At 45.5% G+C, this 19,116-nt stretch overlaps 1 protein-coding gene across 2 annotated transcripts; it reads right to left on the bottom strand.

The window, feature by feature from the left end:
• Positions 1–1,320: 1,320 nt before the first annotated feature.
• On the bottom strand, positions 1,321–17,294 carry arid1aa (AT rich interactive domain 1Aa (SWI-like)). 2 transcript variants are annotated; one of them, XM_034698021.1, is made up of 20 exons: positions 16,029–17,294; positions 13,390–13,608; positions 12,667–13,299; positions 12,449–12,544; positions 11,443–11,683; positions 10,695–10,784; positions 10,432–10,602; positions 9,540–9,873; positions 9,270–9,415; positions 9,101–9,186; positions 8,775–8,984; positions 8,200–8,404; positions 7,881–8,034; positions 7,579–7,748; positions 7,300–7,477; positions 6,243–6,368; positions 5,858–5,954; positions 4,871–5,705; positions 4,610–4,740; positions 1,321–4,515 (listed from the first exon to the last, which is right to left on the bottom strand). In XM_034698021.1, exons 1-20 carry the CDS (start codon positions 16,950–16,952, stop codon positions 2,602–2,604), a joined length of 6,960 nt encoding a protein of 2,319 aa, XP_034553912.1. In that variant the 5' UTR covers positions 16,953–17,294; the 3' UTR covers positions 1,321–2,601. The 2 variants fall into 2 exon arrangements, with proteins under 2 accessions (XP_034553912.1, XP_034553913.1); XM_034698022.1 differs by having other exon boundaries at positions 7,579–7,742.
• Positions 17,295–19,116: the final 1,822 nt, after the last annotated feature.

Below are 19,116 nucleotides of genomic sequence, written 5' to 3'. Positions count from 1 at the left end.
TTACATTTTCAAGATACATGATTAGTAAAGAAAGTTTGACTTAGTCAAAGCCACCCAACCTCAGTTGATTGATAATACCAAAAGCTAGTAATAGAAAAAAGTGTTTTTTCAAAAACATTTTTTTTAGTTTTTGAAAGGTGAGTTAACTGTTTTTGCAAATGAACTCTTCCTTTATATTTAGTATTTGGATTTAACAATGATTTTAACTTAATATATTTTTCACAACAAAATTAAATGTGGAGAAGATCACAAATATTCCTCTAAATGTGATTAAAAAATTCACTCTACATTTTTATGACATTTTGGAGCTAAAAATGTAGAGAATTGTTGCTGTTATTTTCAGTGTGCACAACTTTACAAATGGCGCCCCATACTGAACAGGAATATGTCTATATAATATTAGTTTTCCAGCTATACATTTTATTGCAGCTATTTCCCCCTCAGTTGACTTAACATCAGATAGTCATGACTCATAACTCCAGAGTTGCAGAAGCACACACAAACTAATAGAAAAAAGGCTTAACTTACCTCATTAGTGTGTTCAGTAGCACCATGACATGTTGTGGACTTGCCTCTCAGTGAGCAGCCTATCTTTTGGTTTTCTTGACTACCAGAAAATTACCCCGTTGTCTCAGAAAACACCTTCTATATATCGTGTTGACATAAATGAATCGTTTAGAAGAGGAAAATCAGATGGGATAGCCAGAATGGTCATGAAGCGCTTGTGGAAATAAGTAGAAATTGCTCACTATAGTGTAATAAAACATAAAAATATCCAGATTCATTCTGATGTTGGTCTAATAAGTCTCGCCAATATGACTGTCCCGAGTTTAAAAGTTATGTTCTCTCTGTAGTGTGGCTTTGTGTAGAATTTGAAAAATTAAGGATATCTTTTGCATTTCTTGATATAACATGAAATTAGCTTGGCAGTGTTTCTAACCCATAATGTCAGATTTTTTTTTGTATTAAGGGTTTTGTATAGAATGACATGTTTTGATGGAGGATAATGTTTGGATGTACAATTTTATGAAAAAAAAACCAACCATCATCCAGGCCTCTCCCTTCAAGCTTTCAATTATGCAACCTGTTCAAGTGAGTGAAGCAGCTCACTGATTCCAAAAACACTATATACTACATAGAAATACAAATAAAGCTAGAGCAGACAGTGAGTCCATGTGTTTGTTTTTTTACAAGTTTAAGCTCTAAGGTGAAGTTACACATATTAGATTCTTTGTTTTAACATATTGTATTGTGTGAATTCACACATTTGTTTGTCTGCAAGAGGATCTTATTTCAGAAGAACAACATCAAACAGCTTACGAAGATTTAATGTACATTTATTCTTACCACGTGGAACATATAGTATAAAGATTTCATACTGAATAAATGATATTCATTGAGCCAAAAAAGGGAAAGGGAGGAATTTACATGTTGTCTTAGCTACATAGTCTGAAATACAAATATGCAGAATCCATGACTGAAGAAAAATTGTCAAATGTGTACTTCATCTAGTTTATTTTTGTTGTACCAGGAGATAACAGGTTTGAGCCGTGTCTGCCGCACTACGGAGCTGTGGAGAGACCAGAAGAGTGGGTCTAATCAGCGGGGACTGGAGGTCACAGACCAAACTCACATGTCAGCCTCAATCCCTCACCAATAATAAGTGTGGAATAGAGACACAGACAGACACAGAAAAGGAAGTGTAATGTACAACATTATATATACACCACAGCAAAGCTGTATTTGCAGTTGAAAACCAGTCCTAAGAGGTGATTTCTTTTCAGGGTATTCATACAATCAAGGGATAAGAGGAGGTAAGGGTGTTGTAGGTTCTTGATACTTTGGGGAAGAAAGCCATTTTCTGTTTAACACCAAACTAAAATGACCTCAAGACTCTAGAAGAGCTGCATCTTCTGCTTCTGTGTGAAACGTGTGTGACAGAATGCTTACACTCAAGAGCAGTACGGTACAGAAAATGTCCTACAATCTACTGCACACTGCACAGGCCTCCCCGGTGAAGGTGTCTATTGACAGCACTTTGTGTACTGTCGGGCTGACTGGTGAGAATCCAACTACAGCAACTAGAACCAGTAGGCCACTTTGTCAGTCTGCTTCACCTCTTAATGTCAACCAGTTACAGACTCATTGTGCCCCCAAGGGGAGAGCTGGGGCACACTGCGTCTCCCAAACTCACTGTAAACGAGACAGCAACTTTGGTTACAGTTTTTGTTTTTCAGCTATTTATTTATTTATTCATTTAATTATCTTTATTAAAAAGTACTTTTCCCCCCAAGTGCAGAACAGTCTCCCGACCGTAGTGCTCTGCTCCGTGTCGTCCAGTTGGCATTCATGTTGCGAGTAGTGTCACTCTGTGGGCATCTCTCTGGTTTGTAATCCACCACAGCTCTGTGATAACCCTCCTCCAGCGAGGACAGCCAGGGGAGGGCTCATAGATTGGAATCTGAAGGATTTTCATAAATTAAAGATAGTCACTTGAACTTTTCTTGCCCTGTTACACACACAAGCCAAGTTTCCAGAGAAGAGGGGATTCAAGGATAAACCCCCTCTCCGAAAAAGTGGAGCCACTGCTCCCTACAGCTGTCATGACTGGCCAATCAAAAAGAGTACATCACAGATAACATGAGAAACCAGTGAGTTCATTAAGGGGGACACCGAAAGGTCGAGGAGGCGGGACTCGTGTAGTGTGAACTCTGAGTGGTTCTCCTCCACCTTGGCTAAGGCGTGCAGAGCCCGGGCTGCTCGCCGCATCATGTCCGGGCTTGTGGGCTCGAAGTGCATCCCCTGTAGGTGTAGCAGAGAGCTCTGGCTCTGCTGGAGCTGTGTGGCGGCCAGGCTATCCTCCAGGAAACCCAGCAAATTACCCACACTGCCTTTTTGTACAGCAACGGCTCGTGCTGCCATGGTGTCACCCTGGGCCAGATTTGCAAGTAGGACCACAGCCATCTCCCTGCAGACAGCCACCTTCCTGTCTCCTATTAGCCGCACCAGGTTCCCGTACAGCTTCTCCAACCTACAGAAAGGCGGAGTGGCCAGGATGAGGTCCACATTGTTGTCTTGGATGCTTAGTTTGCTTAGTGTCTCCAGGACCAGTCTCTGAGGGGATAAAGCACTGTGTGGGCCCAGGGTGGGGAAAGGGTCCTGAGCTTCTGCTGAGGGGCAGACCGCCCAGTGGAGAAGACCATCCAACAGAGGGAGGCAGATGCTCTCAGGGTAGACGGAGAGGTCCAGTTGGCCTGAGATGTTCGCCAACGTGACCAGTGTGTTCTCCCTCAGGAGCCCCAAGCAGTCCCACCACCACTCGTCCCTCTGGCCCATTCCCTCTTCTGAATCCTCGTCCTTCTCGTAGGTGAGCGGTGCCTGTTTGCGCTCAGGGTGCCGGTGGTGGAGCAGGATCAGGCGCCCCAGCAGCAGTAGGAGCCCCGGGTGTTTGGACATTTCGTGGTCATTGCCTGGCACGAAAGAGAGGCTGCGGACGATGTTGGAGATACAGATGCAGCGTCGAGCTAAAGAATCCTGCCAGTTAGCCAGAGCGATGAGCGGCCCCTCGTCTTTACTGTGAGGCTCGTCCTCCAGGATGGTGCCAGTCAGCTTTGCCTTCTGCATTAAAATACTGCTGGAGGGAAGGATGGGTCTGTTATTCTCCTGGTGGCTTTTTGCACCTTTCTCAACAGTCTTTTGCTCAGAATCTGATTTACCCTCCCCCCCCTCTTCCTCTTCCTCCTCCTCCTCCCTGCCAACTGAGGAGCTGGCCTTCTCTGACTCTGCTGTTCTCTCAGACGAGGATGTCTCATTTGGCCTTTCCTCTTCTTCCTGAGGCTTACTCTTCTCTTCCTCAGCTAGCAAACAATTTATTTGTATCTCATCTTCAGGGAGTCTTCGCCTCAGCAAAACATGAGGCACAGGTAATCGTTCTCGTGGTTCCATGAAGTCCTTGCGGGGTTCAAAGTGAGTCTGGATGTGTTCTGTTGAGTCTCCCCCTCCTGCACTCCAGTGAATCAGCCCGCTATCAAACTCTTGCACTTTACCGTGATTATTAGACTGACCGGCAACAAATGGGTCTTTCTTTCGTACCACCTTCAGGGGAAACTTGTCAAACTTGCTGGCCTGTTTGGGTCTCTCATGGTCAGATAAGGGTTGAGATGAGCTCGTCTGTTCTGATGACGAAGCCTTGGTCTTCCTCTCCTCATTTTCGGTCTTATCATCAAGACCCCGAGACACAGAACTCTGCTCTTCCTCCTCTTTAACATGAGCAGGCTCCACTGTTTCTCCTTCCTCCTCCTCCTCCTCTTCATCCTCATCCTCATCATCCTCTTGTTCCATGTCCTCAGCATGTGGTTCCTCTTCCTCCATGTTCTCCCAATCTTGTTTCAGGGCATCAGGATCAAGTAGCGTCCGCTGGCCAGGGTCTCCCACCTCATACTCGCGCAGAATGCCAAAGATTTCGATGAGGCAACGTCTGAAATACTCAACCACCAACTCGAGAAAGCCCGGCAACTGAGGAGAGAATCAAATATAGAAAAATATTAGACATGATCAATATCCAGTGTAAACTATGCAATCCTTCCTATGGCCTGATGTCAAGTCTCACCGTGTTGAGATCGAAGGTGGTGATACTGTTGTCATCATAGAGGAGAATGTTGATGGTGTCTAAGGCCCACGTGCTCTCAGCCAATAAACCAGACTTTAATGACATCATAACTCTCCAAGCCTCTGGAGTTCCTGAGAAGTTGAGATAATTGGAATCAGTTGATCTCTTACTAACATCTTAAAACACTAGTTATGTACAAAGCAACAAAAGGAAGTGTTGTTGATAATAAAAGGTCAATATTCCATCTGGGGATGGACGTACCGATATCTTTGACAGTGAGTCTCCGTCGTGGTTTCAGGACAGGATGGCTGGCTTCTGTGGAGCCTGGAGGAAAAGGCATGTCTCGCCTTACGAGAGGCGACTGCACTGGAGGGGGCACTATGTGAGACGCAGGCACCGGAGGGCCAGCCTTCTGCATCTTCATGACTCCATGCATGTAGGGAGATTTACTCGGTGACGTCCTGCTCTCCAAGGGGCGGGGCATAGAGGCAGGGCTGGACACTTGTGGAATGTGGTTCTGCACGCCCTGTGCAGACTGGTAGTTGGGCTGTACCGAGCGAGGCATTGGCTGACCTCCGGGACCATAAGGAGGTTGCCTTTGGCCCACCTGTCCCCCCCACTGGCCGTCGTGATTCATGCGCTGCTCTGATGACATCATTTCCTCTGGACGGTTCATGCCCGGGTAACCCGGTCCCTGGGGTGGACCACTAGGACCACCCTGCCGGCTTGGGTAGTTCTGATAGTTCATATCACGCGGTCCCTGCCACATAGCTGCCTGAGGACCCTCTGGCCCCGACTGCATCATCTGAGGAGGCATGTTGGGCTGAGCATTGGGCCCCGCTGCTCCTGGCATCCGATCACGACCGAAAGAGAAGGGGAACTGATTGCCTGGACCAGGCGGGCGGCGATCAGAGCCGGGGAAAGGCCCGCTGCCGCTGTACTGATTGTACGACTCCTGCTGTCCAGGAGAGGGAGCAGATGCCCCTCCCTGCTGCGTCTGCTGAGGTGGTTGTTGTCCACCATGGAAAGGCCCACTGTACTCAGACTCATGACGTTTTGATGGAGGGTAACCCCCTTCCACAGGACGCTTGTAACTCTACACAGAATAATATACAGAGAGACAACATTATTAGACTCAATTTAAGTAGAAATGTTAGTTGACATTCTCAGAAAATACACAATAAGTTTGGAAAACAATCATATTTGATACAAGAGAGTTGATAATTGTTAGGAGGATGGATCACTGACCTGTTGTTGTTGCGGGTACATTCCAGGCTGCTGATTTGGGTAGGAGCCAGCAGGGGGCGTTCCCTGTCCAGGATACTGATTACCATAGGAATCATGCCTGCAAAAAGAATGCTGGTCAGTGTGACTGTGAAAACAGAATGCTTCTCTTACTCACTGGATTAAGTTCAAGATCCCTCTTACACACAGTGTCTTATGCACAGTCAAAACTGTATTGTTTTTGGTTAACAGTCTAAAATTAAGTTACATAGTATTAAATCTCCATTATATCTACATTTAAAATTTTCCCCAACAACCAAAATTCTATTAAATACATATTTTTTATATGTACATGAATTAGTTGCTGTGGACAGTGGCTCTAAATCCAAACAGTCTTATGTGAACTGACCGTGGCTGCTGTGGTGGGAAGCGATTTGGCGAATACATCCCCGTGTCGGCGTTGGCAGGCATCATAGGGTTTGGCTGAGGAGCACCAGAGCCCATGTTGCCCTCTGGGCCCATTCCCTGCTCTGATCTGTAAAATGAACAACACACATTGTATGTTCTTTTAAGCTTCATACAGACATACAAATAATGATTAAACATTTGAACAGGCTAGATTCAAGATTCATTTGTTACATTCAAGAACTGGATATAAATACTTGGGATACAGTTCAGAGTGATCCATGCAGAATTCTTATTATTTTTTTTTTAAATAACTCAGCCTGCTCCTCACTCAGCCAGTGACCATTACTATCCAATACTTTGTGGACAGTCTGTCTTCATCCATGTGTTTGAATGTAAAATACTCAAAAATAGCTCAATGTTGACACTTAATCAGCAATAGACAGAGCTGTGTTTGTTTGTAATTCCTGATGTCAGTATTGCTTGTGCAAGAGCCAACCTATGGGAAGTCTAGCATTTAGCCCAGACATTATTATGTCTCCAAGTAACAATCCTTTTCTTTACAGTTTCCCAACTCATGAACACCCTGAATCAATTTAAAGCAGCCAATGATTATTTACTCCTGATTTGTTTAGACACATATATAAGCCAATTCCCAATCATTTATTGTTTTAAACCACAGCATTCATACCGAGAAATGTCCAGTACTCTGACGAATGGACAAAGAAATGATAGTGACATGATAAATGCCCCAGAGGTTGACCACATTACAATTTTTCAAGTGTTTTTGATTGATTTAAGATGCAACTGATTTTTTTTTTTTTAAAGCAATAGGTACTACCCTGGCTGTGGATCAAGTTAAAGGCCAACAGGACTTTGGCTAACAGGCCAATATCTGTTAAATACCCATCCTTTCATAAATAAATGAAAAAAGCAGCCCTGAAAATCATTAATCAGAATCCTTTCCTGACCTGCTCAGAAACTTGACTGTTCAGAAAAGACACTTCTGGTTATCAGCATCATCACCGTCCTAATATTATCTTCCATTCAATGATGCTTACCTCCTGTCGTAGCCTGGTCCATAAGGATACTGCTGTCTAGGCCCCACTGGCATCGTGCCCATGGCCCCTGGCGGCCCCCTGTTGAAAGGAGGCTGCTGTGGCTGCTGTGGTGGCTGCTGCTGTTGGTCAACCATCCCGCTGTTTGGGCCCGGGTTCGCAGGAAGGAACTGCTCGCCCACTGGAAATATATTCAGAGTATTAGTTCTTTCGAACTGCAGGGTAATTAAGAAAGATTCACAAAGTATTAAGTTTCTAGCTTGATCCTTCTAACAAGCCCACCTTTTCGCATGTTACCAAAGGGGTCCTTGTTGGGTTCATATGCGCCCATTCGACCCTGCATGTCTGGTGTGTTCATGCCCGGCTGATAGGCCGAGTTTGGTGTCATGTTCTTCCTTGGAAACGCAGGGTCACTTCCGTCAGAGAAAGGGTCCTGCAGGTTAACACTGCTCCTACAGAGAATCAAGGAGAGGTGGAGGAGACAAGTGGGAGAGAGTGCAGGAAGAAAGAATTTAGCTTTTTTGGTTCAGAATGTTTGAGAGGCTTGTATCAAAAAACAGTATTATCAGTATAAAAATTGTCACCTGGAGCCGGGCGGCATTGGGGGCATCTGTGTGTGAGGGGTGGAGGCTGGGGTTGGAGGTTTAAGGTCTCCTCCTTCAGCCATTGAGCTGCTGGTGGATTGGGGTGTTTGAGGACCCTGTAGAGAGCCTGACCCAGCTGTAGAGCAAAGCGACGCTACAAGTGGAAAAAGGAGCATGAAACGTGACATTAGAGATACTTAAACACAGCAAGCTAAGTCTTTAAGTTTAGTATTATAGTGCATGGATGTGAGTTACTGAGTCACAACTGCACCAAAATAAATTAGATCATAGGAGCACACATCCTGAGTACAGCTTATACCTGGAGAGGGGGGCTGGACCTTTGCAGCTTGGTTCTTTTTGTTGTCTGTGAAAATCTCAGGAGGAGGGTCCTCACCACGCTCGATTTTGCACTCAAAGGCATACAGACACTGGATGTACTGTTTCTTTAAAGAACTGGCAGCGCTGCTGGATGTACCCACGTTGAGGGAAGTGGCCAGATCACGCCACTTTTTAGTCTTACTCACCTGGTTGACAAAAAAAGGACATGTTAAACAGTGCTGCTTCAGAAGGGAGCAAGAAATACTATTTTTGACTGCACTTTGTCAATGCCATAAATTGTAAGGCCTGTGATGTGTACTCATGCCTTATTTTCTGCTGCTATGTCACTGCTAAATGTTTAAATGTTTTATTGATTCATGCTCTAGCCAGTTTACCTTTTATTTTTGAACTCACTGTTTTGATCCTTTATTCTCAAAAAATCTTTTAGGGATGAGTGTTGCAAATTAGCATTAGCTATAAACACTATGATACTTGCACTGGGTGTCTGTTCTGAGCTTATTTATGTATGCTGTATCAGTCCCCAACAGATACAGCTTAGTACAGAAAATAATTTACCTGGGCCATGCCTCCGATCTCCTTTACTGACATATACAGGCGGAAGAGGTCGAGGGGTTTTCGCCCTACAGCAGGCAGGTTGGTCATGGGCATGGCTTTCTCTTCAATGAAGGCCAAATATCGGTCCACCCACATCTTCCTGTCCGGCTCTGGTCCCAACTCATACAGACGGGTTATCTTTTCATTGGTTGTGGTGGAAGAGTTGGACTTCTGTTTGGTGCGTAAGAGTAAAAAGCACATTTGAAACCAGAGTTGAAACTCTACAGATGCACAGAAATCATTTCTTTAAAAAATGCTGCAGTAACAGTGTAAAGTAAACAGATCACCTTCGGTTTTGCCTCTGGTTTGTGCGTTGGAGCTCCGTCTACTTTGTTATTCATCTTATTGTTCACCTCTGGGCTGGGGGCCATACCTACAAAGAACGATCGGGTTCAGTTGTGAAGTTTTCGAAACAATAGACTCTTAAACTAGGTATATAATCTTTATGAAACTCACCACTCGAGTTATTAGCCATATTTGGGCCCATTGGATACGGGGATCCACCTTGAGTGTTCATCATTCCGGGCATGTTGTTCATGGGAGGGCCATAGGGTGGGCCTGACCCCATCATGCCAGGAGACATGTTAGGGTAACCTGGCATCCTGAATGCAGAAAAAAAGGTATGAGCATCCAGTATTTCTCATATTTAAGCATAAGACACAAGTGTAACAGAATTCTTATGTAAGGTAAATAAAATGAGTACATGAAGATCTATCATCAACCAACCTGTTGTGCATGGAGTTGGAGGCAGGGTGCTGCATGGCTGCAGGGTCCTGGGGCTTTCTGTTCATGCCTGGAGGAGGACACATTCCTGAGCCCACCTGGGGTGGCATGTTGCCCATGTTGGGAGGCATGTTTGGACCCATGTTGGGGCCCATATTAGGACCCATGTTGGGGCCATAGGGACGTGTCCCCATTTGATTAGGAGGCATCCTTCCTGGAGGCATGCCAGCATACGGCGGACCCCCACCCTGTCCTGCCATGGGGTTTATTGGACCCATTCCCGGACCAGGGTAGTTTGCATTGGGCATGTTGCCATAGCCAGGTTGCCGGGGATAACCTAAGGATGACATTGTGATGAAAAATAATTAAGTGGAGTAGTAACTTGAATGTTACTGTATCACTGTATTAGTCTGAAAAAAGGTTGTGGAATACCCATAGGTCTCTCTTTGTTCAACATTCAAAGTAGACTGTTACAGCTGAGAAACAGTCTTTTCTTTCAGAGCTGTGTAAGGCAGACTTTTTCCCCACTGAGTGCTAGCAGAGAGAGCTATGCACCCTGAGCAACAAGCCTTCGTCACAGCCTCGGCTCTACTGACAGGAGGCTCTGCTACGTCAGCTGACTCTCTGCTTCACGGCTATAAATAGCTGCAACAGAGTCAGAGGGAGGGACCAACCATAGCATGCTATTCCTATGAGGCAGGGAGATATACTCCATATGTTTGTCTACTGGGAGATATAGGTTAAAATAAATTCACAAATGGGTAAGATATTGCTAGGAAGAATTAACAAAGACAACACTTGAGCTTTGAAAAGTAACAAGAACCCATTTCTCTGAAACTCTTTAAAGGCCTCTCTTTAAAATGAAACTCCAACAGAGAAGATTTCAAGAACACACCTTGGGGGCCATATTGTCCGGCCTGTTGTCCGTAGCCACCCATGGAGTTGCTCTGCTGATATGGACCCATCCCAGGATGCATTTGCCCCCCTGAGGACTGGCGTGGAGATAGTGCAGAGGCTGACTGAGGGGAACCATAGGGGGGCATCTGAGGGTTTCGCTGCATGAACCCTGAAAGACGTCAGAAAGGGGAGACTGTGTTCTGACTAGGATACTAACAGAAAACACACACGTGTTTTTGACAAGAACAGACTGTGGCATACCTCTGTCCTGGGCCATAGGAGACTGGCTCATCGCAGGATGCAGACTACCATCTGACTGCACGCTTGATGGTCTGGGCGGCATTTGGGTCCCTAAAAATAATAATCAAATACGAGTTTTAGTATGAGACCAGAAGAGATGGATATAAACTAAGCAGCTACTATGGTTGTCGTTACAGGCTAAGAATGTTCTTCTACTTTTAAAAGAACTACATAAGTTGAAAATATATGGCATTGGTTTTTGTTCTGGTATTTGGCAAATGTTGTTAAACTGTTACTAAATGTCTACTCAACCATTCCAAACATCTTTCAGCATATTTTCATATCTTGAGCTACCCTCAAACTCTTTGATGATCAAAGAAAAACACACAGATCAGGCAACGTCTCAAGGAAAAGTGTGAATACTAGCAGCCAGAAATGTTGAGCTATAGAGTTTATTAGTCTCAATAACGTATTAGAAAGAGAATACTCTTGGAAAGTGTGCAGATTCTAGTTTAATGCCACTAAAAAGGGTAACTAGTAAAATCAGGATGTAAGATTGTAATGATTTTGACTGAGTATACAGAACAGTTCTGTCACTCATTCTTCTGTTGCATGTTAACAAGATTCAAGAACCTAGCAATAGGATCTACATTCCTATAAAGTGCATTTTCCCCTTGAAATGCAAAATATCCTTAGTGTCTTTATCTGAATGATGAAGTTTCTGTGACTGATCATGCTGTAAGTTTGATTGTGTGAGAGGTAAGCTCACCTGGCATGTTGGCAGGTGACAGCGGTCCTGCCCGGGGTGTGCTGGCGCTAGCAGGGGAGCCAGCTGGGGAGGGTGAAGGTCCTCGGATGCCTGGCAGGTGGGGAGACGTGTGAGGAGAGAAGGGCGACTGGGCCTGGTTACTCTGCTCGCCCTGGCTGCTCGACACGCCTGATGTGCTCACACCAGGACTCAGGGCACCCTCTGTACCTGTCGGCAGGTCATCAATGGAGCCCGACAGGTCCTGGAAACATGTGCAGGGAGAGAAGGAGTTGAGTATACAATCCAAACTATGTTAAAGAAGAAGGGAAAAAACTTGTGTAATGACTTTAAGCTTCACCATGTTAGAGTTTTTTATTTTATTTCTAAAGAGATTTATTCACATTTCACTGAACTGTAATGTTTGTTTCCCATACTGGCTCCCACATTTCACCTTTGTTTGAATGTGTGTGGCACACATTCAAAAGCTACGCACACACAGATACACACACCCACAGACCCAGAGGCCTTTGTCCTTATTTATCTTCTTCAAAGAAAAAAAAAATGAGTGCACATTAGTGCCAGGGGTTGTCATGGTTACTGAGGTTTGTAGGATGCGAGCTGAGTCAGCATGTAGCGGCAGCCTTGCCATGTGATTTCAGTACACAAACAAACTCTCTTGCATTTGGTTCAGATTTATCCATTTACACAGCACCTTGCATGAGCCACACAGCCGTCTCTAAACAGAAAACACCGCCATGCAGCCGCACACAGAGTCGAGAATCATCAAGGGACTGAACGCACAGCAGCAACAATACAGGCATGCAGCATAAAAAAGGCCTTTAAGATCACAGTGAATGTCGTAAAAGGGGATTATTAAATGACTTGAGCCTGATGTCATAGATTTTTTAAATATTACATTTAAATGTTCTGTCAAATCAACACTACAAACACGAGGTTGAAAAGCAGAACCACAGCGTGAAAAAGAGGACTTTTCTGTTCCAGCAGTGACATAACAAGCAGAACTGACCGGAAGGCTGGAGGGGCGGCCTTGGCTGTCCTCTGGGCCAGATTTAGGCTGAGTGGTTGAAGGGGCATTGGACTGAAATGAGTCCTGGGAAACCTCCTGAAAGATATTAGAACACATGCTGAACTGTACAGCAGGAGTGATGACAATACATGATTTTGAACAAATGCACACAAAGATAATTACATATGGTGAGTGTTGTACAAGTCAGGGGGTCGTACCTGCTGTGGTGGAGGAGGAAAGCGCTGATAAGGTGACTGTTGTGCTTGCTGCTGCTGAGGGTTCTGGGGGTACGCTGAAGGTTGGCCCTGCAGATGTTGGCTGTGTCCTGGTGGCTGCTGTGGAGGCTGAGACTGTGCCTGCTGTGGCTGCGAGGGGGGCTGCTGAGGCCCCTGTGTGGATCCTGGGTAGTTGGACTGGCCCTGTGATCCAGGGGCATCCTGGGAACTTGGCTGCTGCTGCTGGGCCTGACTGGGAGGACCCTGCTGCTGGGCCTGACTGGGAGGACCCTGCTGCTGGGCGTAGAGGGACTGAGCAGACTGTGGGGCCGAGGTTTGGGAATAAGGTGGTTGAGACTGTGGGGGCCCTTGGGATTGGCCTGGCAGTGGCCCCTGGGATTGCGGGGGCATGTGGGTCTGCTGATAGGGTGGTCCTCCCTGGGGGTGTTGGGCAGAATTTGGCGGAGGATGGGGCTGCCCTGGGTAAGGTGTCTGGCCACCCGGTTGACCTGGAGGGGGCTGGCTATAGGGGGTTTGCTGCTGGCTCGGGTGAGGGGCCTGGCCTGGCTGCCCGTAATACGGGGCTTGGCCTTGGGGGCCATAACCTCCTGGTCCCTGCTGTCCATAAGATCCCATCTAAACAGACACACAAACACAGTATTATAACTGAGGAAAGCAAAGACACAGATGAGGGACAAAATGAAGAGTATAAATTCTTAGACTGACCTGAGGACCATACGGCATGCCACTCATGTTTCCAGGTGTGCGTCCTTGCATTCCCACTGGATATCGCTGAGGTCCTGGAGGGCCATAGCCCTGTCCAGGGTAACCTGGCCCCTGTTGTGGACCTGCAGGAGGCCCCTGCTGCGACTGCTGACCGTATGGACTGCCTGCTCCGTACGGTTGCCCTCTCATTTTTCCCATTGGATCCATGGTGGCAGGCGGCTGGATTTGGAATAAACACAGTAAATAAAAGATCAACACCATAGGAGAAATTTAAGAAGCGTGTGACAGCTTGAATGCAGCCGTCCCTGTTATTATGCAACTTGGTTATGCTTTAACAGTGTTTTCTTAGAGTCAATAAAATATTTGGCTGTGGTGTGTAACTTCCATGGGATTTAAAGTGTAAAACAAACTTTAATGAATGAGAAAACTGCACCTTTTTCACCTCATTTCCCACGGTCATTACTCTGATTTTTTTCACCTTACTTTGCCATGGTTTCGGAAGTCAACAGAGCTATATATATCTACTTTCAAATGGAGGGCAGCCTGCCCAATCTTAAACATATCCCAGCTGTGCTCCTGTTTTGAGCCTGGTCCAAGTAGTTTTTTTCCCCAGGAGAAGGCAGTTTGGCTCTGGATGAATGACACCAGAAATGAAGGAAGTACTTTCACAACAGCGTGAGAGTGTAAAATGCACAAGAACACACTGTCTATAAGCCAGCAGTTAGTATTCTTTCTAAGGTATACTCAAGGAGCTAAACTGCCTCATATTAAAGATCCAACTATTCCCCCAGCTCCACCATAACTACCAGGCATTAAAAAGTCTGGGATTTTATGATAATTCCTACAAAAGGACATCAACTAGAAACTAAAAGTATCCACTTTCATTACATCAAGTGAATTCCCCTGTGTGCACTCTGCCAAGAAGAGCCTCCTTGGCTTAACAACAGCCCTTTACAAATAATATGCAAAATGCCTTACATGACATTTTGCAGATCCAAGATAATGAAGTGAAATAAATAAGAGTAGCACATGGCTAATCTGCATAAGACAGAGAGGAAACTCCCTTGGCTGGTGAGAGATGGTGGACTGCCTTCTGATTGGCTTGGGGGGAGGATTGGGGGGAAATTCTTTGCAGTCACACAGTCAAACTTGTGTGGCATGCCAGACACAGGAGCAACACACCACACAGGCAACATTCAAATTAGCTTTTCACAAAAACATGTTTTAACACGAACTAAGACCCTGGTGGCTATCACTGTTTTATTTGTTAGGATATAAGTAAGGAGAACATGTAAGGTGGTATGTAAATTTTAACTGTAAAATTGAGAGATAAGTACATTTTGTCCTGCCATCAATTTGCAAACAAATTTTTTAAATTGTAGTAATAGTGTTGTATGATTTGTGCTTTGTGATTGAAACAGCACATCATACTCAGCCTGCAGTGTGCACTGGTACAGACAGCAGTTGTAGTCATTTATACTTAAACTACAGAGGAGGCAATATAAAAGGAGAATAAGCTCTGATTTTAATATCAGAAACAAACAGCATGCACGTTAGAACTAACATTTATTAATCTAAGAGGGTTTCTATTTTGTTTAATCAGATTTAATCAAATAAATGAAAACACATACTTTTCATGTAAACCCACACTAGATGTTTTGGTGTTGTAAAAGTGGGGCAGAGAGAGAGGTAGTAAAGTAGTAATACCTCTAGTGACCCTATGATGACTTAATGCTGTGTGTTCTTATCAGCAACTGTTGCCTCGCATCACATGTAATTATAAATGGCCATGAGCAGCGAATGAGGAGCCAATCAGATTTCAGCTCGCATGTCAACCAAAGACCAACTATCTCCTGGCTTTGACAGCAGGATTTTACCTCCACAATTCAAATCCCAGTGCAAACTGCAATCTGCAGGCTGCAGTCACTCACTCAGATGAGGCTGAGCTTGACTGTTTACAGGCAGCACGCATATACAGAACAGCAGCTTTTCATGGCAGGCCTAACTCTTTTTTTTTAAGATTATGTGGTTATGTTGAAAATGTATTCTGATTTCTGAAACATTATTGGACTTTAAAGTAATTTGAACTAGACCTTTAACAAGACAGTTAGGGGCCAACTCGTCGAGCAACACATTCTTTCTAATGTAGCAGAAAATACAGCTAAACGAGCAGGAAAACAACACAATATTTAGATTTAAGATAAACTTAGACTAACTTATGCGTGAGAAAGTCTTCATATTAGTGTATTTTTATTAGAATTTAAGCTGAATAAACGACCGATTTAACGTTTAATGGGGACGGGATAGGAAGAGGAAAAAAAATGAGCCGTTGCAGCTCGGTGTGTGTTTTCGCCCCTTTTCAAAGTCGGGCCTTCTGGTCTCTCTGAACGCCATACGTCGTTCACACAACTTGTATCTAATTCACAAGGGACTCTTTCACACCTACATACCTGTGGAGATAATGTTTAAAGCTTAAAACATTAACGTTTTGGTGTAAAGAAAAAAAACACACGAGAGGCAGCCATTTTAGAGTCTTTGCGAACTAGTATCAGACAATGGCTGGCCTGCTACGTTGTGAACTAGATAGGAGGTGGGAAGGAGACGAGCTCACATCATGTTCCTCTTATATAAAATGTTACCTGGGTTCTAGCTAGAGGCTGCCCAGCACTCCCTGGGCTCATAGGTGACGGGAGATGGCTTCTTTGTTGCCAGCCCGGGTTGCTCCCTCCATACAGACCGCTGCTGCCCATGTCTGCTGGTCCCTTACTAGCTCCTTCTGGGCTGCTGTAGTCACTGGACGGGTAGTTTGGATAAGCCCGCGTTGAGCTGGGGGAGGTTAGGAGCTTGTTAAGTGTCGGCGTGGAAGTAGGTTGAGGGTTTCCAATGTTATATCTCTGGTTATTGTAAGATCCAGCCATCGCCGTGGGTCCTCCCGCTGGTGGCTGTTGCTGCTTCACGTTAGCTGGCTGCCCCCCAGCTGTCGGCGCCTGGGTGCTGCGAGGAGAGTTCATGGCGTACGCCTGGCCGGGATAAGGAGTCCTGTTCGGGAAAGGGTTGTAATTGTTAAACTGGTGGTTTGAAAAGCCATGCTCGTGCGAATTCGGTTGATATGGGTCCATCATATTGCTCGACTGCACGACCGGACCCGCAGCAGCTGCCATGCCAGGGCTTTGTTGTCCGCCATGTTGATGAAAAGGGGCCCGACCGTAGTGCTGACTGTATCCGTACGAAGGTGGAGGAAAAGCGGGGCCGTGGTGATGCACCAAACCGGGGTGGTTGTTTCCCTCCGGTCCGACAGAGTCATTCTGGTTATTATTGTTAGCCCTGGGCGGGTTCCCATTCCCGTTCTTCATCTCAGGTTCCCCTCCTCCCCCTGCATTTCCACCGTCGGCCCCGTCCTGCAGATCCCCCCGGCCCGGCGATCCGCTGTCCAAGCCCTGCTGCTTTTTGTCTGACTGCTTCTCCCCCGGTACCGAATCCTCCTTGGGTTCTCGATCCGGCTTTTTGAGTTCGGAAGGCGGGCTAGTGTTCAGAGTGGCGGCGCTGGCGACCTGAGCGGCCATGATATACCCCCCCACCACCTCTCTCTCCCTCTCTCGGCGAGTCAGTCACAATCAAAAGCTAGCATTGAATATAAATAATTGTTTATAACCATTTATCCTTGTGTCGATTCATTCCCACCCCCTATACCGGACCGAATCCGGCTGCCATCCCCCGGTTCCGGTTCCGTAAATGGGTTAGAGATATGATGGAGGCTCCATACAATGCGTAAAAAAGCGACAGAAATTGTTGTGGGAGTTGTGTTACTGAGCCCGGGTAGAGGCAGGGAGCGAGCCCAACCAACACGAGGCTCCGCTACATACAGCCATTTTACTGAGCTGCACGGACGGCTGCAAGTCACGGACCGGATCCACTCCTCTGCGGAGTGGACTTTCCGTCTTACATCCTCACAATGTCTTTCTTCCTATATAGGTTGACTTTTTTTGTTGCTTAATTCACTTCAAATAAAACATAAAAAGATCTGCTTACAAATTGAGTTTCATGGGGGACTAGAGGTGGGACTAAATAAGTATAGCTAAATATGTTTGACACGTGTATGTGGATCCTGAAGCAGCAAGTTTAACAAGCTGGACAGAAAATACTTAAAGATGGATTTTAAATTGTGTTACTTATTTAAGTCTGGTTTACCATACATTCATGTTATTGTAACTTGGACGAAAAATGAGAAGGAAGATTAGTTACAGTCAAATGCTTAATCATCCACTCCTCTTAATCTTCCTTTAGTTACTGGTGCTTTTTCCACTATGTTTCTGACTGGTATTCAGGCAAGCAAAGGCAACACACACCGGTTTTTCCAGAGCAGAAGGAGGAAGCCTTGCAGCAAACGAGACTACCAATGCACATTCCCTCTTATTCCCTCCCCTGCCTGCTCTGCTCTGCTCTCCTCTACCACCCCCTCTCCTCTCCTCTGTCTGTCTCTCACTCCAGCAGAAACACTCCTCTGCTGAGTGTGGGGGGATGGGTGCATACAGACTCCAGCTCTCTCTCCCTTCCAGCCAGCTAACATTGAACTACGCCGTACAGAGGAAGAAAAAACACAGCACAGACCTTATCTACCAGACAGAGGATGCATGAACAGTTTCAAAGTCTCACAACAATTAGAAAAATGGACCATTTGTCCCCCCCTTTCTCTATCCCCAGTCAAATGAAGCAGACATTTTTGGCAACCACAAAACGCACAGGGTGTGTGCACAAACTGTACTGAGCAAGAGTGGATGGTAATGAGAAGTGTGTGCGTGTGTGCGCGCGTGTGTGTGCGCGTGTTGGGACTTTTTGTTTTCATAGAATAAAATGCAGATACGTCAGATTAATAATACATTTTTTTTTTCGATTGGTTATAGGAAAGAAAACGTTTCGTGCTGAAAGTGGGACGATATTTTCTTTCGGTTTCTTTCCATACACTCCACACTAGCACGCACACACACACACACACACACACACACACACACGGAAACTGTCTATCGCGCGCCCTCAATCACACGTATCTGCGCGCGCATACGTACACACACACATGCACACACACGCACACACTACCTCTGGGGGCTTGAAAGCGAAAAAAGACAGGAAGTACCAGTGAGAAGGCATACTTGATCACATGTACAAACATAGGAACAGAACTTAACATTCTGCCTGACACACCCCCCTAATGCACGCAGGGCAGATAGAGCTCTGCAGGCAAACAAGCAGTTCGCATATAATTTCACAGCCACATCATACCACACAGGGTTAATGTGATTTCCCACATCAGCGCGAGCTCGTGAAGTGGATCACGCTTTATTTTAGTCTGACTACAGCGATGCACGAGACGTGCGTGCGCTCACACGAAGCCTCGTGATTACATGTGTGCATGAGGGCGTCTAGACTTTGTGTTTTAATGTTATTTTGTGTTTTATAAATGAAGGTTTTAACTGGAAAGCACGATATAGGAAGAGTACAATAACAGCAATTGAGGGAAAAGTAATCTCTTCAAACTTCAGAGAGTTTTAGTTGTTTTTAAAAAGACAGAGAGGGTCTTCCATCCCAGAGACCAGACACAGGGCCAGTTGTGCAGAAACAGATTTAATGTAGCTTCCTCTCCCCGCCTGACTTAATTTTTCTGCTCTAGCTGCAGGGAAAAGATGGAGCAGACTTCACTAGATCCGGGAGGAGGATTTGCAAACCTATGTG

This window comes from Notolabrus celidotus, chromosome 12, assembly GCF_009762535.1.
Source record: "Notolabrus celidotus isolate fNotCel1 chromosome 12, fNotCel1.pri, whole genome shotgun sequence".
Classification (NCBI taxonomy): domain Eukaryota; kingdom Metazoa; phylum Chordata; class Actinopteri; order Labriformes; family Labridae; genus Notolabrus; species Notolabrus celidotus.
This window is presented reverse-complemented; position numbering and strand designations above follow the sequence as displayed.